This window comes from Polyodon spathula, chromosome 2 (assembly GCF_017654505.1).
Source record: "Polyodon spathula isolate WHYD16114869_AA chromosome 2, ASM1765450v1, whole genome shotgun sequence".
In the NCBI taxonomy this organism is placed as follows: domain Eukaryota; kingdom Metazoa; phylum Chordata; class Actinopteri; order Acipenseriformes; family Polyodontidae; genus Polyodon; species Polyodon spathula.
Window position 1 is genome coordinate 86,888,353 of NC_054535.1, and position 27,081 is coordinate 86,915,433.

Consider the following 27,081-nt stretch of genomic DNA (forward strand, 5'->3'; position numbering starts at 1 on the left):
AAATAAACCCCTGTATCGAATGGCTCATCATATTAATGCATTTCTTTTTCAGCTCATGCAGTATTTTCCACTTTTATAACACCTGATTTTTCACACACTGTACACAGACATCAGAGATGCCTTTGGATTCCTTCCGTTGTGCCCCAGGGAATGTTTTGTTTTTGTTCACAGAAGCACCAGTCAAGTTTACACTTTGAATCATTGGTACTAAAATTCTGCAAAGATCTGTAAATTAAATCCCTCTAGGATTCTTAGATTTTCTCCTATTAATAATAACATATACATTGGCAAGTTGGCATTCAGTTCCTTGGGCTCTGCTGTTGAGACTTTGCTCTGATGAATAGAGTAACTAATTAATAACCATCTGCTCTCTAAAACCAAGATACTATTTATAAAGTAAAAAAGGGGCAACGTCCAGTATTATTGTTTTGACCTGATTTAATGTTTTGTTAGGATAGAAAGAGTTGCAGAGAATAATCTATTTTAATTGCTGCAAGATACACGTGGACCTTGTGTGAACTGAAATATATTTTAATGACATTTGTCATGGCTTAGCAGGCTAATTGTTGCATGTACTATGGAATTGTCCCTAGAGGAGTCTGCTGTTTTTTTGTTAATAAATGGAAATTGGGGGGGGGTGGGTCGTGAATTAACCTTTTATCTGATTGGTACAAACTGATATTGATATTCATAATGAATTAGATTTTTTTTTTTTTTTTTGTTTTATGTCAGCAGGTTTACATACATTTTTACATTCTGATAAATATTACTTATGTAGAACATAAAATACATATTGGACTGAATATTCTGCATACAGTCTGATTTGACATATTTCAAATGAGTAGGACACATTTGTTAGATGTGGGGTATACTAAATTGCCCTTTTGAAGGAAAAAGCATAATAGTGGAATTCTCCATGAAGACGGTGTGACAGATATTGGTATATATTCAGTGTTCATGTGTGCCAATTACTCATTCTCAGTATTCAGTGTACTACCACAGTTGCATGTTCGGTACAGTAAACAGGGACATTAATGGGAACGGCATTCCACATTTTCATGTGCAGTAGTGCTAGGACGAGCATGAACTTTTCATGTTTGGATATAAGTTCATTTTCAAAAGGTTATCAAAGCCATTATATGCAACACTGCATTAGAGTTGAAAAATATCCCAGAAGAAAGGCCTTACTTTTCGCTTGTAAAGTAACTACAAAACAAAGAATGCAATACAGTAGTTACGGTTTAAAAAAAAAAAAAAAATGGTACAAACAAAATAGAAGACAGTGTTTAATCATCCCTGCCATTGTTGTGTCATCACACTAAGCAAAGGGGCCATCGACACATTTTCACAAAGTAATATTAGTTTTTAACTTTAATAAGCACTTCACATAAACATGGAAAAGGGGGCAGTGACTCCAGCCGAATAAATCCTGCCTCCGCTACTATATCTGTATCTAATAAAGGTAAAGTAATTTCTGATGGACACAGCTTTTTTTTTTTTTGCCTTAAAAAAAAAAAAAGTAATTTTGAATATTTGTCCCAGTACTAATATGCAGCAAATTGTACTGCAGTATGTGAAACACTACAAGAAATGTTTGTAACTGATTGTGAACTTTCCCTGCAAGGATGCTTCAAGCCCTGAGGGGTGATGGAGAAGGTTTGTTTCCCATGGCCATCCACTCCTTGGCCTCTCTGAATCTACAGTAGTCATACTGTACTTACCATGCTTTATTACTGTCCACTGAGGGCTACAGTAAGTGGAGACCAACAAACTAATTCCACTTGTGACTTCATGCCAGATTCAAACCCAGACACCACATGTAGAATGCTGGTTTATTTACGTCTGTTGATTTACTATAGTATCTTCAGTAGATGGTAAAATAAATCAACAGAGGTAAATTATTAAAGTAGTTCTTTACATAAACAAAGAAAAGTAAATCACCATCGCTTGATTTTTTTATTTTTTTTTAACTTGTAAAGTGGCTGCTTCAGTGTTTATCAACATCCATAGGACCACAAAGGTTTAAAATGAAAGACAAACTATCGGATACAACTGAAAAGTTTTATTAAAGCATATCGTAGCAAGCATCTTCACAGCCGAAACACCGTATTTAAATGAACAATTAAACATAAAAGGCTTTATTTTCTAACTTGCTATATATAAAGCACTAGTATGCTGGCTTCAAAATAAAATCTCTCCTACTGATATTTTCCCCAGTGAATTTCTTGTACAAAATGAAGGAACTGATGGCTGCCAGGTCCAGTAGAGATAACAGACTTGTATATGTAAAAAAATAAATATTGTAGGTTATATTCAAAATAAAAACAAGTATTGTAAAAGGAGGTTCTAATGTTAATGAAATTTCACTTTTAGATGTTCCACAAACACACACACACAAATATAAATTCTTAGTAGTAAAACTTGTACATAATAGAAATTATATTTTATATAATTGTGTGTGTGTGTGTGTGTGTGTTTGGAAAGGTAACCAGACAAACAAGTAGCTAATGCGCTGCATAATTCCGAATGTGCGGATAACATGTGAATTAATTTCTCTTGTTAAATGTTTTTATCTTCATGGCAACGCATGAAGCTCTCCTCACGATATTCAGAGTTGTTCTTTTCCTACTTAATAAGCAGACACAGACATTTAAATATCCCCTCCCTTAAATGACTATGAACTGAGTAATCTACATTGGTATGGATGTTTTTTTTTTTTCCTAAATCAGCACTGCATAGCAACGCATTTCCTGAAAAGTACGGCAAACACGTTGTGAGGAAAACTGTCATGACTTGTGCATGTAAACGGCGCCTTTGGCACAGTTAATAAAACAACGTGTGTGTGATAATGGTATGTCCCGTTCCCTTGGCTGCACAAATACTTTTTAAATTTTTTTTTCAACTGACTTGCATCCTTACTTCAAATGAATAGGTCTGTGGCAAAAATGGGCTCTGAAAAGGGTCTACGTTTTGGGAAGTCAGATCTTTTTAAAGTATTCAAGATATATATTCTTAATACTTGCTACACACACAGACTATTATATGTGTCAACATACTGTATTACCTACTGTAATAGAAATGCCATATTGTATTTGTGAGAACTAATGAACCACTCTAGTTATTGCCTTCTCTGTAGTTTCTCCAGGTCATCTAACGACAACAAAGACTGCAATATTAGCTTTGCAGGGTTACGGAGTTATGAGCACTCTGGACATCAGACCAGAAATTGTATCCCTGCAGCACCACCAGAACTCAGAAGGGATAGCAGATGCTGTACACACTTGCAGTAATATGTCATAAAGCAATGCTTTGTGTAAGACTGGAAAAATATTGGCCTATAACTTAAAAAATAATGAGAGTTGAGAGCTAATATTTTGTGAGTCTTCCTGAAACACTTCCAGGTACATTCATAACGAATGTCTTATCAAAATAATCTGAGATGGTGAGGTAGTCCTTTTGATGTGGAATGACCTTTTCACTTCCTCTGAGAACTGAGTTTGTGCAGTCAGTCCCAATTGAAGGAAGTATCCTTTCAAACCAATAAGGAAGTGTAATGGAAGTGCAATATGACAAGCAAGTGTGGGCCAAGTCAAAAGGACATTACTGTAGTATGAAGCTACACTTGCAGGCCAATAATATTCCCACATTATCCATCCTGAAGCTTACCATATCTGTGCACAAGTGTCTATCCATGCCAATGTTGTGCTTGACTTTGATAAATAAATCTTATTAAGTGAAAACACATGAATAGAAATCATCACTTCTAACTTTGGACTTGTATGAATGCCAGGGAGAGTTAGGTCTGTTGCATGAACAAGGTTACAATCTTTAGAAGAATGTGTTTAATGTTGCCCCTGATTCATTGACTGGTTTGCTGTGCTGTTGAAATGTGTTTTAATGTAACCTAATACTAGCAAGAGGAAGTATTGGACTGCACTGCTGTAAAAAGGAACTCTTCATGCTTCAACTGCAAGCCAGAAATAATGTTACTTTCTTTCATTTAAAATACCAGACTTGTTGATTTAAAGTATACAGTAAGGGTGTGGGTGTGTGCATTCGCTGCTGAGTGACAGGTAGGAGATTGAGACGGAGGTTGAAGTTGACACGCCCCGCAGGCGTGCAAGTTTGATTTACAGACAGACAGCAGCTCACGTGACACTACCAGCAATGGTAGCACACTGAGGACATACAGGGGAATGTGCTTAAAGCAAAATAAAGACACGGTACAAAAATTGTAAAACAAAAGGTGCCATGAAAACCACGTGTGCTACTGCCTAATTCCTGGAGGTCCCTCTTGCACATCTCGCTATACTTCATGGGGATCTACCATCCCTGAGCTAATCTTTACTTGCATAGACACAAACCCCAGTCGTCGGCCGTTTGGCTTCTTTTGACTCCAATCCTGGTTCACCATCAGGGCGATCATAGGATTTCAGAAAGGTATTTCGGACTCTGCGTCCGGGTAGCGTGGACGATCTTCAGGTGGACAGCTTTTGCTTTGCAGCAGCCCTGAGGTGAATGAGCACCCCCCTGGAACACACCTACCTGCTGATTATCCACAGCTGTCAATCACACACAGCAGGCAGGCTCTCCCAGGGGCGGCAGGTGCTTCATTCATTATGTATAATAATTGCACAATAAATATGCACACATTTTTACACAATATTTATAATCTGAAGACACAAAACCCACGCTTCATGTGCAAGGCCCCTGCCCTGCCAAAAGGGGTGAGTGGTCCTGCTGGTTTTGTGGTTTGGGTAGTTCTTGTTATTCTGCACCACTGTTACCATGATTACGGTATACAACGGTTAACGCTATCTATGTTTATGTTCCTACTGCATGAACCAAATGAAGGGAAAGGCCATTTCCATTTGAACATGTTTTTATTGTACAAAATATTGTCTCGGTACTGCTACGATTTCTCAGCCAGCCTCGCACTTGAACATTCCATCCACTTCTACCTCGCTGTCAATCACCATCATGATCATGCCTTTGCATTTTCTATTGCAAACGTGCTTCTACATAAAGTGATGATACTTGCAGCCTTAGCAAAGTGTCTGAGGAAGATCTTTTTATGAACTGATTATACTGTATTTTGATAATGGTATTGAAGGAAACTGTCAACGACACAGAATACAAGATTCATTGTCTCAGTAGCTGAGACAAGCCACTGCAGTGATACAGCCTACATGTTCTCGTTGTTTACAGCATTCCAACTTTTTTCGGTATGTGAAGGAATTTATTTTTTTTTTTAACTATAACATTGTAAGCTTAGTTGTGCATTGCACATATATAGTATACATCTTCGTATTAAAATATATTTTTGGTGGTGTTGCTATATGTATTTTAGTTACCCTGTGCCAAAAATAAACAACTCTCTGTAAATAAATATAACTGATAGTCTTAATTTTGTGAATTACACTAATTGAAGTCATTTTACAGTAGCATTTTTAATTTTTTTCTAAGCCTTCATGTTATAACTTGCACGATGTACTGTCCACTGTGATAAAGGTATTTTTTTGTTTGTTTTTGGCGGTTGTCATACTGTGGTAGTGTTATACCGGCTCATCCCTAGTATACAGTATTACAGTAGTTACAACAAAGATTATTGGCTTTACCTATACTTTAGAATCAGGAGATTTGGTAATACTGTAAAACCATAGACCTGTTGGTATAAGCTTTGTGCCTATTTAGTAATGTAATTCTCATTTTGGATAATTACTCTGTTTTTGTATTTACTTGATTGATTTGCTTTATATTACTTGCAGTACTGTAAAAATTGTAACATTCTAGGCATGCATTTACAGGATACAGAATTATATGCATCTAACATTAAATGTCACATCAGTTATCAGGCAGTTGCCCTACAGCACATTCAAATAAAGCCAGCCAGTTATACACTTTGAACCATCCCCATCATTCTTCAGTTTCAGTCCATCGTTAAAAATGTTGCTCCTTTTAAACCCTGTTTGTAATGATCGTTGTCTTCCAGTGCTGTATGGAGTTCTACTGTACTGAGAGGCATCAGCTTCTTGTGATTTTTCCCATACAACAAGCTCCCCGCAGAGTGAAAAGGCAGTAGGGTTAGAAACAAAGCAACTCCCAGTGTTCTTTACACAAGATGCTACTAGATCATTAGTGACAGCCAAGTCCTTTCATTTGCTGTTTTTTCCACTTTAAAAAAAAAAAAAAAATATATTATATATATATATATATATATATATATATATATATATATATATATATATATATATATATATATATATATATATAATATATATGGTCTGAAAGTACAAAAAATTGGTCTCGGAACAGATGTACTGTGGAGGTGAGGGTAAGCAGATTGGAGGTCATCAGTGGCACATCCAGAATTGTTTGTCAAAAGCCTTACTACGACGAGGAGGGATTTTAGGCCTTTGTCTTTTTAACGGTCATAATTATCATTTTGGAAATTTGCATGATAAAATAAAATAAAAAAAAGTTTGCTTGGAGAGCATCAACTAGATTGAGAGCACGCACTCCCCATCCCCCCCCCCCCCCCCCCCCTTCTATTATGACGGTGCTTGCAAGAACGAAGAATTAGTTTTTTTTTTTTTTTTTTTTAATACTTTATAAAATTCTAGTGCCGCCTCCCACAGCAGAGGCCAGTTCCTCTCTCTGCTCCGCAGTACAAAGGAGTTTTCCTTGAGAATGACTGAGTGAATGCTGTTCACTCCCGTTAATTGTGTCCAGGACTACTTTAGAGCTGCAGTGAACTGTACAGTCGTTCGATCATGTGGGCACATATTTCTGTCCTGACGGTGAACGACTGGGTGCATTTGTTTGGGAATCCTCTTTGCTGTGAAAAGCTTTATCTCTGTTTGGATTATTGTGTTTGTCTCTGAGGTAACCTTTCTACCCTTCAATTTGCATGTCACTGAAGCAGAGCGCTGAATAACTGGCGACATGCAGTGCATACAAGTATAGACTGTTTTTATGTATTTTTAATGAAAGAAAAGAAAAAATCTCTTGCCAGACCTTTATTCCACAGAGCAGACTCATTCTCAGCACATGGGCTGGGCTACAGCTTATCAAAATCCTAATGTAATAAAGAGCCCAACAGGGATTTGCTGAGGGCTAATGCTGTAATATGTCAGTCATCCATTATCTGCTTCTGTTTTCACAGGTTCAGAATGAAGGCTGATGCTCTGCTGTGAGATGCTACCCAGCGTGCTGGAGTGATAACCTGCAGAATTTTGCTTGAAAGCAGGAAAGAACCTCTGGGGGAGGAGAACAGACAGCACTGTCACTTTTTTGTATCGCTTCCCTTTTACCAGACACCAGGAATAAAGCGTGGGAGTGCAAGTGCGTGCATGTGTAGCAAGAGAAGAGAACCTTGTTAAAAAAGATTCAAACAGAAGAGCCAATCTATCCCCTTGATTTCCAGCACAACCCCTTTTCTCAGACGCATGGACTGACAAGTGCTACAGAGTGCCGATGATGACCCAGTGCTGAATTGATGCTGCCGCCGCTGCTGCTCCTATTTTGTCTCAGTCGTCCACAGCTGGTTTTAGAGCTCCACTGCCCGTTCTTATTCCACTGATCAGGCCAACAGCAGCAGAGTGGACATGGGGTCCCTCATTTGCACCATTGTGTTACTCGCTTTAATTTTTCAAGGCAACTGTTTGGGATCCAGAAGCCCACTGTCTGTTTTTAAAAGGTGGGTTACAATGTCTATATTTAAACATAGTGAATGTTCTTGAAGTGCATGCTTACAGTGCAAAGGTATAGAAATGCAGGTTTTTATTTCTTTTTTCTTTTTTATTTTAATACAGTAGTACTGGAGGAGAAACTAATTCAGAGTGTTTTCTGGGTCTAGAGTTGTATTAAAAGTGGTTACAATGTACGTTTGAATATTATTGATGTTGTCTATAATAACACATTTCAATTGTAAAGTAGTTATGTGTTTTAAATTGATTAAACTTAAAGCAGCTTATATCTCATATCAGACCCAAGCAGAGAGCTGGTTATGTATCAACTTTTATGCAGTTGTTTGACCAATTATTTCTTTCACAAATTGTCTTGGATGCATGCAGTGTGTTTATAATCTCGAATACCCTGCAGTAAATGTTTTGCTGTGTTAAGTGAAATTAAAAGAACAAAATCGAAACGTAACCAGCTGTAATGCTTAGGTGCCCCACAGGGATCTGCCTACAAAGGGGCTGTAGTTTCATTTTGATTTGAAAGTGTTTTCTTTAGAGAGAATCCTGTTGTGAGCATCCTGTTGTGTTCACAATGGGCTCCTCCCCGTGTCATTGTATATCCACAAACACCCTTTGCATCTGCTGAATAATGCATTCTTGTTCTTGTATGTCTTATTTAACACACACTGTATTTTAACTGCGTGCATTGTGCTTTTTATACTGTAATATTATACTCTTATGAAGCAATAGGCAGTTCCCGTGCTGTACATTTTGTTTTCAGTATTCAGTTACTGTTAATCATATATACTGCCTTCTCAGATGTGTTTAGAATCTGTAACAGGTTGCTACTTTACCTGCAGTGCCTCATGTTGAAGCAATGATTAAATGATCCCTTTATATTCAGAGTAGCTGCTCCACTTATTGCATGTTACCAAAAGCTACTGACAACTGACAAACCCTGCATTTTCTTAAACACAGATATCAAGAGAATTACTGGCCTCCCTCCAATGAATGCGCAAGAACCAGACGGTCGGCTGCTTCTGCTGATGCTCAGAATTTTACTATTAATATTGGGATGCCAGGGGTTACTCCTGAGGCGGTAGGTACCAAAACGAATCAATAAGACATTACAGGTTGTTTCAAACAGTAGATTCTTTCCAGTGGTTGTTAGTGGTTACAATTTCATAATCGTTTTAGAAGTTAAGAGAGAGTCCTTATCATATCGGGATTTTATTTTACAAGTTGCGTTTGTTAAGGAATATCAAAGTAAATGATATATTTAAAAAAAAACAGATTACCTTTGCAACTTACATTTAAAGAGATCAGCTCTATTAGAGTAGAGAGCATTGGTGGACAGCAGAAAAACAAACTGTAGCTTGTAAATCATCTTGCATCTGGCTAATAATTTTTCCCCAACCCAGGTGAGAGACATTGAAGTGATGAGCGTGTTGTTGATTATTGAGTCTTATGGAGGCTGCAGCAGTAGGAAGTGTATCGCTTGTTTTTTGTTTTTTTTTTCAGTTCAGTAGTCAGAGATGACTCATTGTTGCAGATAGGGTTCATTGTTTTGATGGGAAAATGAACAGGTAGAGACAGATTTCTGTTGCAATATTTAATAGGTAAAAGATAAAACTTCCACATGCTGTACAGATAATCTTGGCTGAAAGGCATAAGCAAAATTGAAATTTAAAACGTTAAATGTTTTTAATTATGATCTTTTGTAATTTATATTAGTAGTAAAAAAATAAAATAAATTATCTATCTATCTATCTATCTATCTATCTATCTATCTATCTATCTATCTGTAGGTACGTTAAACCCTACGTTGAGTACCTTTAGTAAATCCATAGAAAGTGATATAACAACGATGTTAAAAAAAAGCATTCAGTTCCTAAACAGCTAGAAAGGAGAGCTATTAAAGAGTTCAAAGAAAATAGTAACATAGTAATGAAATCAGCAGATAAAGGAGGTTCTGTTGTCATTCAAAATTCTGAGCATTAGGTTTGTGAAGTTCTATAAGTTTTTATGAACCCTTATAGGGAGATCAGGGTTCACGATTAAAAAAAAAAGGATTTTCGAAAAAAGCGCTGGAAAGCAAACTGATCACACAAAACCAATTAGAATTTTGAAAGGTTGAATTCCACATGACACCGGTATTTTACATGTTGCCAAAAATACATAAGAATCCTTTACAACCTCCAGGATGACCTACAGTTTCAGGTAACAGTTCAATTTCTGAACCACTAAGCCTGTTTGTAGACTATTCTGTTAAAGGTATTGTAAGAGATTTACCTTCTTATTAAACAGATACCCGAGATGATGTGATCAGGGTGCTTTCCCAGCACATAGTTCCTCTGAACTCTTTTCTAGTTTTTTCGATGTAGAAACTATACCAATGTACTGCATGAGGGGCAATTGACGGCACTGTTGTTTTATTTTGAAAATAGACAAAGTGATTTACCCATGAATTTTATTATTAGAATTAACTACATTTATTTTAAAATCAAATAATTTTTTATTTAATAATAAATACCGTCTGCAAATCCAAGGTACAGCAATAGGCTCGTCTTTTGACCCAAATTCTGCAAACTTTTGTACATGGGGTATTGGTTCTGAGACTGATTTTTTGTTTTTGATCACAGATTATATAAATTATACATATCCTACTTTAAAATTCACAGTGGAATTTAGTCAAACTGAGATGCATTTTTTTGATTTGTTAATTTCTAAATTATAAATATAAATAATACAAAATTCTTCAACCATCAACATTCTGGTCATAAGATTTGTGATTTCATTAATTGTAATTCAACTCATGTCATATATATGCTTAAATGTCCTTGTGGGCGTATATAGGACAAACAAAAATAAATGTGAAAAATGGGGAAATTGTATCTCCTTGACGAACTCCTTTTTTGTAATCTTGATTTTTGTTGCTGTTTTTATGGAGTCTTAGTGTAGATGTTGCATTCTTGTATATGATGTTGATCAAGTCTCTGTACATTTGCTCATTTCCTTGTTTTTTCAGAGAGCTTAATACAGATCTTGTGTAAACAGAGTCAAAGGCTTTTTCATAGTCGATGAATCCCAAGCAAAGTGGTAGTTTGTACTTGTTGCTGGTTTGAATCACTTGCCATACAACTTGAAGATGATCCATTGTGCTAAATCAACTCCTGAATCTTGCTTGCTCGTTTTATTGTTAAGTCAAATTAATCTTAAAATCTGTTGGTGAGTGTCTTGGTAAAAATTTTGTAGATTATATGAAGTCTTTTTTATCTCCTATCTCATGTAAAGTACCCCCGATAATTGTTCCAGTCATTTTCACTTTCTTTTGCTTAATACAATCTATAAAAATATGCAGTAATATTTTTGTCAGCTGTTCACCTCCTTCTTTCATGATGTCAGTCGTTATGCCTTCTTCTCTGGGTGCCTTTCCTTTCTTCATATGTTTGATAGAATGTTTCACTTCTTCCAGTATAACATCTGGAACTTCTTCCTCGGATTACGTTTTTTCCATCTTGTCTTCATCATCTGTTACGTTGCTCTTTTCAATTTGCTGTAAAAGTTTGAGACTTTTCAAAATCAATTTGCAGTTCTTGATGACAGTATCCTCAGTATTGTACTTTCTTACTGTCTTGCAGAGCACAATGTATTCAATCTTTGACTTCAGAGCTGCTGTTTGTTTCATTTCCCTTCTTTTCTTCACGAGTTCTTTTGTCTCTTGTGTGATCTTCTCTTCTCATTTTGTACTCTGTGTTCCAGGGATGTTTTTTGCTGTTTCTGCAATTACTTGCGTCACTTCCTCATAGATTTTGTTTACCTCGATTGCTTCACCTTTTTGTAGATCGTGAACGCTGAATCTATTCTTCATTTCCAGTTGAAACACCAGGTTTTGCTTCTGGAGCATTTCTACATTGATTGTGATGGATTTCGTCATCATGAGTTTGCTCCCCCCAGGCTGTGTTTAGGTGTATTTTGCATCGTACAAGTCTGTGGTCACTTCCTGTGTTAAAATTGCTTAGTACTGAGACATCTTGTATGGTGTGCTTCTTGTTAGTGAGTATGTAGTCAATTTCAGTCTTCACTCTGTTGGGTCCTCTCTATGTCCATTTTCTTGATGAGTTTCTTCTGGAAGTAGGTGTTCATGATGAATAAGTTCTTGTTCTCTGCAAATTCGACTAGTCTGTCACCCCTCTTGTTCCTGTCGCCATGTCAAAATTTGCAGAACGAATTATCGTCTTGCTGGGCTCCCGTTATGGCGCTGAAGTCACCGATGATGAAATTATAGTGGCTCTTCCCATTTCCTTGTAGTTCTTGTACTACTACATAAAAATCTTCAACTTTTTCATCCGAATAGCTTGTTCTTGGTGCACTTGGATGGCCTGAAGTTCATACTTACTTGAAAGTCTTGTCTTGCGGACCTCTGACGCACTCTGTCTCTACTACATTATTCTTGATTCACTTGTGGACAATGAATCCAACGCCTCCTGTTCGTCCATCTGTAGTGCCTCGGTAGAAGAGATGTCCACCCTTGAGTCCTAGTAGGCCTCCATCTTTTCGTCCTACTTCGCTTAGTCTTACGATGTCCCACTTGATTCTTCTAAGTTCTTCCGAATAATCCGATAACTTGCTATCTTTCAAATTTCTTAAATATTTTTTTGGTTCAGGTTCTGATGCTATGAGATGCACAGGCATGGTGTTAAGTTCCGCAGTCAAAGTGAGTTTGTAATACATACAGTGGATGAAATGTTCCAAGGACAGACGTCATGTTTATCAGAGGTACTGGGTTTCATCTTTTGCCTTAGTACTTTAAATGAGATCACATTATACTGTATTGTAGCTCTGTGGCTTTAAGGTCAGGCTTTGTGATTTACAGATGTATTATCTGGGCAATAGAAAGAGAGCTTGGACCGTCTTCATATATCTAGTATACAGGCCTGCTGACTACCTGAATTGACTCCCATTTATAGTTCTGTTGGTAGGTTAGAAGGGATATATGCTTTATGTGACACATGGTAGCCATACAAATGCAGTTGTTTGTTGGGTATTGAATAGAGTTTATTATGTCCTGACAGCTCAATACCCATCGCTGACAGAATCGCAACTTAATTTGTTACAGTGATTCTGGAGGACAAAACCAGTACATTATTATGGTTTTAATAGGTCTTCCATCATGCCTTTTTAATTTACAAGTTTTATCCCAGATGTTTTGAAAATGAGATAGATTCAGGCATTAACCTATCCTAGAAATTTAATATAATTTTATATCAAAATAGTTTTTAGTTTGATTCTTTTTCTTTTTTGCAGTCTGACAGCTACTTCTGCATATCAGTTAGAGCACCGAGAGAGGACACGTATATAGGTAAGTGCTTGTATGAAAAAAACAACCACCCAACCAACCAAATAAAGATTGCTATTAACAAATGGTATTTTGTGCTGCTTTGGATTTCTTAAAGGCTACTGAGAAAAAGCAGCAAACGCAGTTCTGTGCACAGTGTGAATGCAGTTAGAGCTGCATGCCAATGCCTGTGGCAGCCATAACCCAGTTTATCCTTTTTGTATGCTGTTGGCTTTCTGTCCGAGGTGAGATACTTAATCGTCTTCTGTTAGATGGTCTGTTTATGTACATGTTGGCTTTAGTCTGTACTGTATATCCTTTTTGTATTAACAGTAAGTAGTGAGCTTACAAAATTGAACCTGTCCTCATTTAAAACAAATGTGTATATGTAAGCATTTTTAAAGATGACAAGAAAATGAAAGCGCCAGAAATTATATTGGGGCAATACCAACTCATGAAAGGAAGCACAGTATGCTGAAATTCTATTATGCAGTGCATAGGTAGCAAAATAAGTGAATTTTTATTTTCTGGGACAAAAGATTATGGCAAATTGAAACTGTTTCTTGCTGCTAATAATCAAGTGTTTCAGGTACTAGTAACCAGTTTAACCTATCTAAAGCTTATCAATGCATGAACTACTGTTTGCATTTGACAGCAATTAAACTTTTTTTCATGTACACAAAGCCACAAAGCATAATGTGATTTGCAGGCTTAAGCTACATGTATATTTTAATTACATTCTGTAAATACTTACAAGGGGGCATTTCAAAATGCCAGTAGCTATAAATTAAATGTGACCTACTGAAGAGGCACATGCAGTGATATAGTTTAGCTTTGGCAGTTGAGCTTTATCGATAGCTGAAGGATGTGCCACAGACATTCTTAAAAATTGAGATTGACTGAAGCAACTCGGCCAATAAATGTGCTGTCAGCATCATACTTTTTCTTTATTCCACCTGGCTTGCCAATGTGTAAACGCTAAACTAGTGATTTGACACCAAGCCTCTTTCTAACTAATTATTACAACAGAATGATCATGAATACAGTGTCATCACAGGTTGAGGTAATTACAGTTTGACTGTATTTAGTTGTGGTGTTTTATGCAGCCAGCGACTTTGGTAGCAATTGTGTGATCTAATGACAATAAAGTGCCAGTAATAACAAAACCTATTGTTTTTACTTATAAACAAAATTATTAAAACTTGTTAATCTACTACAAAATACGTAAAAATGTGATTAGAAATGTAATTGTTCCCATTTTAATTTAAAATACTATTTTATTTTTTATCTTGCAGTTGACTTCCAGCCTCACGCCAGCATGAATACTGTTCATCACATGTTACTCTATGGTTGCAGATCTCCCTTTTCCACTGATAATTACTGGTAAGGATTTAGATATAGGAACAATTCAGTCTTCCTCCTTTTCCTGAAGCTAAGCATTGGCCATAATTAGCCATAATTTATTTTTATAATGAATAAAAAAGAGTAACCCTGAAAAAGGTTAAATTAACTGACAGCTTTGATGGTTATAATTGTATTGGCACACTTTGAGGAGGAAATGTACCATTACTAGTTTGTTGCTGTTTGGGGGATTTTAAATTCCTAATATGCTTTAATTTACAAAGAGTTGATGCTGAACCTGCTTGGCGAAGTTTTAACATTAGCTGGACACTCGAAACCATGAAGGGAACGATGATTTAAAGCCGATACATTTAAATGACTTCACAGTATCAGTAACAAGTGAATTTATAAAGGGCATTCTAAAACAAGGCACATTAGATGGATAGCAGCAGCTTCTCAAAGGCCCTGCTGTGCAAGATATCTGTGTTTTTAAAATGTGAAGCAGCGTTCTCAGCTCATGAGTTTATAAAATGTGGAAAATGTTGTGTCCATGTACAGTATGTAGTGTGTACAGTATAGTGTGTGCATGTAGCTATCTCTATATCTGTATCTATGTGTTGCAAAAATGCAGGCTTATATTAAGATGTCCTTTAATAACATTGTTGAACACCAGATCTCGAAAATATATTTATTTCCATTAATTATTCCTCATAGGATAGAGCAGTAGTTTTTAATAAAAGACGTATTGTGCTTGAGAAATTATTCTATGATTCTATTTAAAGTAAACAGCTCTTTTTATGAAAATGAAATATTTATTTTCTTTGCTTCAGTAAGGTTAGTTTTAATCCATAGAGTCCTGCCAAATCCTCTGGAACAAGATTAACAATTTAATCTCGCATTAGGTTTTCACTGGGACTTGGTGGTAATGCCTTTTAAGAATCTCTTGTTATCAATTAAGGAATGATAATGGCATTTCTGTCTGGTTCAGTTTCAAAGATGCATGACTAGTAATCATGTGTCTTGCTAATGATTAATTTTGTTTTGATAGTGCACTACATTGAAGTACTGTAGAATAGAACATTAAATGTTTTCCCCAAATGCCTTTGGTTGCACTTCAAATTGTATTGTATTTACATTTTCATTTGTTAAAATTATAGTTTTCATCCCTGTGCTACAACAAAGCTGGCTATCATCCTAGTGCTACAAATAGTGGCAGAGACTTGCCAGTTTCACTTAGTGGCCGAATGGTGGTACATCTTTGAAAGAGAAAACTTTTGTTCCTTCAGCTAAAACTACTATGCGAGAAAGACTGGAAGAATAAACATGCACTGCTACAGCATAGCATACAATAATCACTGTGATTTGTATATTAACAATTTGTATGGTTTTAGCACATTTAGTCACTACTTAATCTGCATTTGTCTTAAGTATCATGCTGATATTCAATTATGCAGCAACCTTATGTTATGACAAAGCCTACTGTCTGGAGTCAGACTCTCGCTTCTAATGCATTCTTGACTACCTGTATTATCAGAAGTCCAATGTAGACATACCACTACTAGCCGGCTTTTCCTTAGTAATGCGTTGGATCTAAAGATTTTTGTTCAGAAGTGGAAACTCCATGACTACATCTTCCTTGTCTGATTTCCTTGTCCCTGCTAAAACAGACCATGGTTTTAGGGATGTAGGTACTTGCCTCTGATTTTAGGGGATTGAGAATTTTGCCTTTTAAAGGATTCCGTTTTTTTTGTTAATGTCAATTCCCTTGCCTGTATACAGTACCTGATTTTGCTTTTTTTTGTTGTTGTCTGTCTTTAGCTGTAACATGTCATACTGCTGCTGTTGGGTGCATCTCTAGACAAATCCTGAATAAATAACTTCAGAATAAATAACCAACCACTCGATTTATTTATTTTTTGTTTATTATATTTATTTTTTATAATTGTCTATTTTTATGTCAACTTGCAGGCAGTAAATATCATTTCAAGGGCGCTGGAACTAAGGGTGCTGGTTTTGCATGGCTTCCATCATGTACAGCGGTTGCAGTTTTGTTCAATGGCTTTCAGCACCCCCACTTTAAAAATTGTTCCAGTGCCACTGTATAATTTTGTAGATAAGTAAGTCACTTGTGAATCGTATTTTATAATAAAACTACATGATTATGGGACATTTTAAGCTTTAAGTGAAGCATACTGTAATTAAACATTTGATTAATATAACCCCTTTGGTTTAATCTTCTTATAATATGTAATAGTTACATTTTTGGAATAATAAAAGAGCAAGAGGCATGAAAATTTGATTTTAATAGCTTTTTAATAGGACTCTCTTCTGTTAATTAATCAGGATGCCAGTGGGTCCAATTTGCCACATTTTAATTTTTCGTGTTTTATTTTGTTGTTCCTGTTTCATATGTGTGTGTGTGTGCTGTCCTGCCATTAAGGTATTCGCAGAATTCTCTGCTTGACCTTGCAACCGAAAGGAAATCGTGTGAGCTTTAGAAGAACATCACTTTTTTGTCTACAGAGGACATGCATTTGAAACTGACGGAACAAACAACGCAGCAGACCAAGTCATGAGAAGAAACCACTTAGAAGGATTGTAGATGTAACAAAAATATAAGAACACTATTAATACTATCAACTTTAGCACATTGAAATATGTAGAGATTGAGGATCAGTAAGATCTCTTAATTATATCCATGGTATATTTGTCCTGTATAAGCTTAAGGGTTGAATACAATAATGTCTCTTTTAAATTGTGGAATAATCCATAATGTAGAATGTATTTCTTGTAGAAAATGTGTATAATCTAAAGCATATTTTTATTATTATTATTATTATTATTATTATTATTATTATTATTATTATTATTAATTTCTAGAATAATTAAACCATAGAATGCTAGACACACCCTTTTCATGAGCAAAATCCAATACAAATTTAATGGAAAACCAAAGTCAATACAGTTTTGCACAATTCAGAAAATAAATGCAAATGTAGTGGTTCTTTTTGTTGCACAATATGCTGTTGTAGATAAGAGAATTAATGTGTGTTGGCGCACTGTTGTCTCACTTCACTGCAGAAAACCTTTATCAAGCTAGCACTAATAAACGTGCACATTACCATAGCAACCTATGCAGTCTTTTGAAAGAGCAGGATTCTCCTGTGTTGACCCCAGGGAGATATTTACTTTATTCAGTGTCCAACCCTTGTGATGAAACAGACAAAGGGATCATTCTACAAATAAACAGTGTGGGGCGATGGCACAGCAGGTATAGGGCATACGGTATATGGCTTCTGTCCCTTCTGCAGATTTGTTCAACTGATAAGGATGCCGTTGTACGACAAACTAAATATATCGCTTTTTTTTGTTTTTTATTGCTTTAATATTTATTTGTTAGTAATCCCTTTTAAATGTCTAGTAGGTTTGAGACTCCTAACAACCTTTAATTAACAAAATGTTGATATTTTTTGTTGATATTATTTTTAACACCAGAAATCAGTCAGAGCAATCAAGGTTATCCTGAGGAATACATCAAATTCAAAATATAAAAACTTTAGTAGCCTTGATAATGACATGCAGAGTGCATTTGAGATGTCGCTTGTTGTTTTGTTACAGTGCTGCTATGCTACAGCTATGACAGAAGATCCCATTTGTTTGAAAGTCAAATTAACTTATTTGCAAATAATGTTTTACTCATTGATGAAAAGATGAATTGATACATCACACAAGTTAGCTTAAATGTATTAATTTATCATATATATATATATATATATATATATATATATATATATATATATATATATATATATATATATATATATACAAATCACATTATTGTAAAACTAGAGTTGATACTCATGTAAATTTACATTTAAGTGATTAATTGATTGCTTACATGCTATGATTAATTGGTTTCAAAGGAGCAATTACTGTAACTATTGCAATTATGTTAGATGTAGTACTGTAGGAACTGCAGCATTATTCCTAAATACTGTTTGTTAAAGGGCTACTTGTCCTTCATAATCTGTAATTGCACAATTCATTTAAAATGATTGCTTTATTTTAACTTTTTTAGAGAAGTCTTACCTTGTTATGTTCTGCTTCATAGATGTGTTTTGTTTTACATGCGCTGCTTTGCTAGGAAACTTTTCTTTTTTTTAAATGTCATTTGTTTGCCCACACAAATACTTTAATTTTTCTTCCTATTCTGTTTATGTGCATATCCATTACATCATCCATACACTAACTTTCATGATTCGATAAAATGGTTGAGTCCAGGGTTTTAAGTTTTCACATAATAATGAATTGTAGCCTTGCTGTGGCACAGTTTTCAAGCCAGTTTGCCATGAATTAATTGCCAGTGGAGGTAAGGCAGTGTGCCCTGTTTCATTCCTTGCCAGCAATATGCAAAGGATTAGTAAACAACTGTTAGTTGTGACAAGGATAATACATTTTAAATATTTACTCAGATTGCTGCAGTTCTCCTAACCATGCAGTGAATAATCCAATGCAGGTATGGCTGAGAGATGAATACTGTGGTACCATGTTAGCCTGTGTCTCTGGGAAAAGCTGCCTGTAAATAATGTGACAACATTAAACTCTGTTAGAATTTAGTGGTGCGTCACTGAATAATTATGCATGTTTAAATTGCAAACTAAATACTTAGTTTGCATTAGGATTTAAATATCTAGGCTGAAAGGGACATAATGGATTAGTGTTTCAGTCTGTGCCATGCTGAACTGGCTGGTATCTTTGGTATCAAATAGAGCAAACATTAAGTAGTTAGGGGCAGCTACTGACCTACTGTAGATATGTACAGTACCTTACTGTAGTATTCCATTGTTCTGGTAGTAAAGTCCTCTGGGATTAATCTCCCAAATATCCCAATATTGTTCACAATTGATGCAAGTAGAGGTGCAACATCATAAGAATAGATTGAAGATCAAATCCATTTTACTACCATTTATTCCTAATAAAGTTCCGGATGAAGGCTGCTTGGTCAAATCATTGGCAATGTTATAATTTGTTGTGTTTATATTTATTTATTTATTTATAATTTGGGTTTTTTTGTTTTGACAGAAGTGTGGACTGGCAAAGTGTTATCTGCAACCTGTTTCAGTGTCGTTTTTAGAATTACATTTAAATGTCCTTATGAAGCCTTTTTTTTTTTTTTTTTTTTTTTTTTTTTTTTTTTTTTTGAACATTGTGAAAATTCAGGTTGAATTCTCTATATGGTTTAGCAAAACCTCTGTGCCACCCGAAGTAGCATATTTCTATAGGTTTCGTCATTAAACCATTTAGCTATTGCAATCTGTACACAGTTTTTGAAGCTCTTAAAGCTATTACACACTGAAGACATCTACTGTCTTGTTCCATTGTGTATCCACTGTTTTACATGTATAAATGTATACTTTTTTTTCTTGTCAGCAACAAACAGACATGGTTATGCAAGTTTTTGAATTGAGGTGTAGTTTGCGTTACCCAATTGATCTTTTGTGCTTCTTTTGAAGATTTATAATGGCTAGGTTATCTTCATTAGGAAAAGAGATTGCAGCTTCATATAGCAAGTTAACCATAGTAAGGTTGTTAATATTGTGTGTGTCACAAGCCTAAACTGCATTTCTGTTTTCAGCTCATCCAAACTACGTCTCAAACTGGTGTTTTAGGTCTTGACCATATTATGCTATACTGATTCTATAATGGTGGTTAACAGTCTGCATTTATTCATTGCCATTACCAAAAACAATGTGGACTATCTGTTGATGCCATTCTTCAGATCTCAAATCTGTATTCCTCAATAGGGACTGTGGTGGTGTACAAGGAACCTGCCAAGATACAGCTAACATTTTGTATGCTTGGGCGAGGAACGCTCCACCGACAAAGTTACCCAGAGGTATCCAAATGATTTAATTTAAATCATGTTTCATATACGTTATGCTCATGTGATGCTGTCTTTTATTTTCTAATTATCAGCTTGCATGTTAATAAGGTAGTGTTCCACAAGGTGTCCATTCCATTTGCTTCAAATAAAATGAGATTCTGAGTAGCTGTAGGATGCTATTTTTTGTAAATGAGACATTTAAACAACCTTTTTTTTAAATTAATCAATCCCCAAATGTTTAGAATAAGAAAGCAAGGCACTGTTCAGTTTTATTGAAATGCTTATTATTTTTTTCCCTCACTCTTAGGAGTTGGATTTAAAGTTGGCAGTGATGCTGGAATTACACATTTTGTGCTTCAGATTCACTATGGAGATGTTGCAGCATTTCGGGGTAAGATCTCTTAGAATGCCTGTTTCTGCATACACAGAAATGTGGTGGGTTTTTTTTTTTACTTAACGGTTGCTTTTATTTCATACAGAATTCCTGTTCCAATTGAATAACATTCATGTTTTTGTTTTTTGGGTATATTTGTGCTGGCGATTTCATATCTAAACGGTGTCATAGGCTATGTTTGAAATGAAAGCATAAAGATCAAGGGAACTGGATGAATAAAGATGTGAGGCTGCAGTTGATTCTGTATTCATAAAGTGTACACTTGAGTCTGGAACTCTGCAGGAGTGGACACTCGTTTTCCCAGCTCAATCAGCTCTTACTGTTGACTTAACAGCAGTAGCCTTGTCTTGCTAGTCCAGTATGTTTTAATTGTCATCTCAAGTGCTGGCTGCCACTTGCGTTGTGTCCTTGTAATGTCACTGAATGAAAGAAAATAGAGAACTACTAATTCTAAATTCTGTTGTTGAAGTTAACAGGAAATCAGGTGAAGTGGTAGGGAATTTGCTGTTGAGGTGAATGTGGGTGTGTGGGTGGGGGAGCAATAATGCTAATACCTGTATGAATGGGATAGGCAAACAAAAACATACAACTGTCACATGATTATTCTGAACACTGGATAACCCACACTAACATCATGTCACCATTATCCAGCCTGTGGTAAATTCAGAGAAACCTCAATTATCCAGTACACCGTATTTCAAAATGTGTGTCGTCTGAGGAGTTGGATAATTGAGTGTCTCTGCTTGTTAAAAAGCATTTATAAAAGTAACCTTGTTGGGTGCGCCATGTTATACAGTATGTGAACCTTGTGGAGATTTGATTGTACTGATACATCTTTGTGAGTTAGTAAACAGGGCTGACATGTTCATGTTATAAAACTGGTTTTATTCTTGGCAGCACAGCCACAGAAATCAAGAAAAGTATCATGCTGTGATTTGAGTAAACATATTGGAAAGTTTAGTCCGGCATGTACCGGTGCACGTAGACTCCATTATTATCAGACCCACAGACACATTGCTGATAGACAAGAAAAGTAGGCATGCTGGGTAGCTGCATCTTCCCTTGAAGAGAGTGACTTGAATTCCTGGATCAGATACTATGACACTATAGTTTGGATCAAGAGCTACCAGGCAAACCAGATATTCCTGTATTTATTACTTATTTCAATTATACTTATACAGGTATCTTTTTGTAACATTATCTTGGAGTACTGTCACTGTTTTTCTAATTGATAAGTTGGATGCAGTGTGTTAGCAATCTGACATTGTTGATTTGGCAAATCCTATGGAATGAGTGACCATTTAGTCCACTCCATGCTGTTTAGCAAAGACTGAAACACATGCATACATAGTGAGCACAGTCTTTTCTCACCAAATGTTAATGTGTAATGATGAGTAAAGACATGACACAAAACAAAAAATCTGTCAGATCCTGAAGGGCAAAAACACTCTCACAATTGTTTGGATCACAGCATAAGAAAAACACATAATTAGGTCACCTGGACAAAATGTTCCAAAATGATGCACAAGCGATATGCCTCCTGCTGAGTGTCGTGCTTGAGATGGATAACCTCATTGATTTACCAACACTGATTTAATCACAATCACAAATCCCTATCACATTAGCACGGAGCATCTGGGTATTAAGAGGACGAAAAGGGCTTCATGCCTGTGCTTGAACTTTTTAACCAGATTAACTTTTTATTAATATATACTGTACTTGACATCAGTCCCAGAAGACTTGCATTACAGCTACTGTAGTGACTTTAGCAAGAAGATCTTCCCTCTAACATAATTAACAAAGCTCAGTCAGTACTGGCAGCCTGGTGAAGAACAGGGCTGCTAGGTAATAGGTTATTAGATGAGAACAGAATTAGTATGCATCTTGCATGCTTTAGTGTTTTATTTTATTTTTTAATTGACAGCACTGGGGGCAGAAACCCTTTATTTATCCACAAAGCAGGTACACCACTGGCACAAAGTTCTCTTACTGGTCCTGCCAATAAGCTACGGTCCTGCCCTTGGGAGGTGGTGGAGGGGAGTACCCTCTCGGGAGCAAGAAGGCCTGCTCTGCTGACTAATCGTTGGTCTTTTCAAAAGTCTGCCTCAGTGTCTATTTGGTTATGGAAATTGTGTTTTGAGGTTTTTTGGTTGTGGACATCTGGGTGAGACCACCAGAACTAATTTCATGTCTGTTTGCCCATTTCACACATGTCTGCTCAGGAGGCAGTGTGGTCCAGTGGTTAAAGTCCAGGGCTTGTAACCACAAAGTCACAGGTTCAAATCCCACCTCTTCCATTGAATGACTCTCTGTGTGACCCTGAACAAGTCACTTCACCTCCTTGTGCTTCATCCTGTGGATGAGATGTTAAATACAGATTAATATATTAATATAAAATAATAATACAAAGGTTTGTTATTTGTAAATGATATGGAGCTTCAGGTGAAAAGCTTCATGTGATACGGTCAATCCAATGAGTCACAAAATCCCATGGAGAGCCTGAGTAAAGCTTTCCAAGCTGAATAAAAAATAAATAGTGCAAATCTCAAGTAAGAACATTGGTCATATTGTATTAATCAGGTTCCCTTTCTTTATAAATACGCCATAGGCTGTGTGGTCCAGTGGTTAAAGAAAAGGGCTTGTAACTAGGAGATCCCCCGGTTCAAATCCTCACTGACCCACTGTGTCACCTTGTCCTCTGTCTTTTGGGTGAGACGCTGTTGTAAGTGACTCGGCAGTTGATGCATAGTTCACACACCCTAGTCTCTGTAAGTTGCCTTGGATAAAGGCGTCTGCTAAATAAACTAATAATAATAATGTTATTTTTTATTATAATTAAAAAAAAAAAATTACTTATTTTAATTGTTTAGATCTACTATTTTCATTCAATATGTATGATCATTTAGACTATTTGCACGTGGTTTCATACTTTAGTCTTTTATACAAGAAAATAGGCTTTTTTGACAGGCCAGATTGTTATCATTCTCCAAAGTGTATTGTATTTTGAGTAATGTGTACTGTAAAACGCTTTATATTCCTGCATTTTTTGGAAATTGAGAATAAATGTTGTGAATTGGTGAGCTCACATTTGCCATTGTTCTACATATTAGAACATTAAACAGTATTGTGTCTGTCATTACCATAATAATATTGATTTTTATTTTCAGATAACCACAAGGACTGTTCAGGAGTTTCTCTTAAAATGACGTCTAAACCGTAAGTATTTCCTGAGGAGTCCTCATCATTGTACACCACAATTTACAGTAAAGGACAAAAGGAGATATTTATGAAAGACCTGTTTTCTTCTCCAATAAATGCAATGATATAGTAGAATGATCACTTTCTTTGCTATTGGATACAAAGTAAATACTGCACTTTCAAACCCACTGTATTGTTTATAGGCTGATGCCATGTGATGTTGTATGGAGCGAGACTGATTGTGACTGCAAAATGCTTCACACTGAGGGCTAGTGTAGAAAGTGTGGATAGCATACGTGCTTTTAATATGTGTCATTTGATAAAATATACTGAGACAACTGTCTCATTACCATAGGTGTGCTAGAGGCATTATGGATAAGGCACACCACCTTAGTGTCCTGAGTAGTACTTCTGTGTAATATGGGTAAAATGCAGAGATGTCAATAAAAGCAAGTTGAGCATTACATCTGATTTTTAAACAGTAAAGATGCCCTTTATGAAAACAGTGTTTTTAGTTTAAAAAAATCACTGTTCTTGCTCCATTTTTTTTGTACCTATGAACAAGATAAGTCATCATTAACTGTACTGTACACTAGTAGTGTATAATGATACGTTGTTTTATACATTTAACAGAGTGGTTAAGAGATTGTAACAGCTGTTCTTTGTAAAAACGAATATGTCTGTCTCTTGCTGCAGACAGCCTTTGATTGCTGGCATGTATCTCCTCATGTCTGTGGATACGGTTATACTACCAGGGAAAAAGGGTGAGTGAAAGTCATGGAACTGATTTATCATTTTCATTGTAATTGCTCAACATTTACATCCTTTTGATGTTCTATCTGACATTAAACATTGGGAGTAGTACAATATCATGCTGCTTTGGATTTTTGGATTTGTGGTGTTGTTGCTACTCTTAATTTTCCTCAGTTTAAATAACTGTGCATTTAATCCATTTATATATTTGGTGTTTCAGAGATTTTGCACAATTATTTGTTTTATACTGCAAATGAAAGAACTATGATTTCTGCTTTCTTGCTGTTTTTCAAAAACCACCTCGTAATAAGGGCTATTGGTAAAATACCATGTCACTGTGTTTAGCACCGTGTCGTGTAGCGCTTCCTTTTCTTAATTAATTCTCGTTAGTATAGTGCTGCAGTATATCCTAATAGATTTGTTTTGGATTGCTGGTGGTCTTATTCTCTACAAAGATTGCCATCATTACTTTTTAAAGTAACACTAAAATGATTCAACTTAATACATTTAAATAGATTCCGCCTTCAGTAAACATGTTCAAGTATTTCTAGGATAAAATTAAATTTCAAAAGCTGTGCTGGTCTAACCCCAAATAGAACAAATAGAGATTTACAGACAGTTCTAACACTGTTAAAAAGCATTGTGTTTTTTACGGTACTAACATTCACACCCTTTCATTCCGAAAGCTGTAACTGTTCAATTCTCAACTTTAATTAATCCTCATTGTCATTGCCTGTTCCATAACTTGCAGTTTTAAAAAAGTTGAGTACACATTTAATTATATATTATCTGCACAAGAGAACTTTCCCTCAGGTGTTAAGACTAACAGTAACAACAAGGACTTATCTTGAGTAATCTTCATTTGCATAATACATTCTAATAATTTAAATGTGTATTATGGTAGATATGTCTGTTCTTGGAAGTAATGACAGACCAAACACTGCCTGGCCCATCTTGAAAACAAGCCAAAAAATAGTAGCATGTTATGAATTCTTATTGGCTTTCTTTGTTGTGCACCAGCTGAGGAGAAAAAAAGGTTAGGTGTTTGCTGTGGTGATGTTAGAATTGTGTGATGGGTTTTTTTTCCCCCATTTTTTTTTTTTATGTGGTTGACATCTTCTTTGTGTTAAAAACAAGAAAACAACTGTTTGTGTGTGAAATTAGTGATTTATAGAATGGTGTTTTGTGGACATCGCCTCATAGAGGAAGTCTCTTTAGCTGTAATGTGTTTGCTGACAATCCAGGGAAAAATCAATTGAGATGAGTAAAAGCATGCTGTGTGGTTTGCAACTGCTGTGGCTGTCCTTTTAGTAATACAACCATCGGCTATCAAAGTTGATAAACATTATTTGTGTTTCAGTCCCACTGTACAACAAATATATATTTAGAAAGAAGACATTTCTGATAGATACAAAGACCAGTCTTTTTTAAATGAAGATTTGTTTGTGATAATTTGTTAACCAGGATGGCAGTCCCGTTGTTCTCCCATGTATGAATATGTTTTCTCCCTTTTTGTCTATGTTTGCCATTACTGAAAGGATCAGCCTTATAAAGATGTTATGTACTGTTAACCAAGTTTATAAAATTCAAGAATGGAGAAAGCAATCTCATTGGCTAACAAAGTGTTCCATCCTGTGCAATTATGTCACCATACCAGCATGGCTTAAAACTTTCAGAACCACTCTGCTTGATTCATTTGACAAGCAATTAACTTTGGTATTGGTGGGGTATGCAGGGGGGTGGCATTTTATCAATAACACACTCCAGGGTATTCAAATATTGTCCAGAACTTTCCGGCCTAGACCTAGTTTAAAAGCACTTAGCTTTGCCTTGTGGAAAACACCCCTAGGTGTTCAGCTATTGGACATATTTGAACACAGTGTTGCTTTCTAACCAAGACATATTAAACACAATTTGGGAGTAAAAAACTACAGCCTGTAAGTGAGCACTTTAGTTATTTTTTATATGACTCTGTTAGGTCAGAATTTAAGTTGTAGTAGTAGTAGTGTTATTATTTTAATGTTCATGTAACCTATATGAACATAGGAAACAGTAACGGAAACAGAAACATTTATATTTGTTTAGATATGCTGCATAACTCCAGATGATCCCGTTTGTAAGTTGCAAGGTATTGATCATTGGGTTGCATATCTTTAAAAATGGTTTAGTTATTTAATGATATATGTTGATGTTGTGCTTTTGGTTATCTGTAATTTCCATGTATTTCTTTTGTTTGCAGTTGTTAATGCTGACATTTCCTGCATGTACAGGAAGTATCCAATTTACCCTTTTGCATTCCGAACGCACACACATCGTTTAGGTAAGGATATCGAATGGATAATATTCAAGGGTTTGTACTGTCAATATTCAGTGACAATAAGGGAAATTGCTTTATTTTATCTCATGGAAATTAGAACAGGGCAGTAGAGTTACTGTACATGCTTATTTGACAGGAAAAAGTACCAGTAATTGGATGTCCAAACTGTTTGCC

At 35.8% G+C, this 27,081-nt stretch overlaps 1 protein-coding gene across 5 annotated transcripts in view; it reads left to right on the forward strand.

The window, feature by feature from the left end:
- pam (peptidylglycine alpha-amidating monooxygenase) overlaps window positions 1–27,081 on the forward strand; it is a 95,963-nt gene that overhangs the window by 24,118 nt on the left and 44,764 nt on the right. For all 5 annotated transcript variants that reach the window (XM_041233205.1, XM_041233241.1, XM_041233216.1 and 2 more), the window contains exons 2-10: window positions 7,166–7,699; window positions 8,661–8,781; window positions 12,990–13,044; window positions 14,316–14,403; window positions 20,166–20,257; window positions 20,553–20,636; window positions 23,807–23,855; window positions 24,534–24,601; window positions 26,830–26,910. In XM_041233205.1, the coding sequence (XP_041089139.1) occupies window positions 7,608–7,699; window positions 8,661–8,781; window positions 12,990–13,044; window positions 14,316–14,403; window positions 20,166–20,257; window positions 20,553–20,636; window positions 23,807–23,855; window positions 24,534–24,601; window positions 26,830–26,910 (730 nt within the window). In that variant the 5' untranslated portion in view covers window positions 7,166–7,607. The remainder of the gene's footprint in view (window positions 1–7,165; window positions 7,700–8,660; window positions 8,782–12,989; window positions 13,045–14,315; window positions 14,404–20,165; window positions 20,258–20,552; window positions 20,637–23,806; window positions 23,856–24,533; window positions 24,602–26,829; window positions 26,911–27,081) is intronic.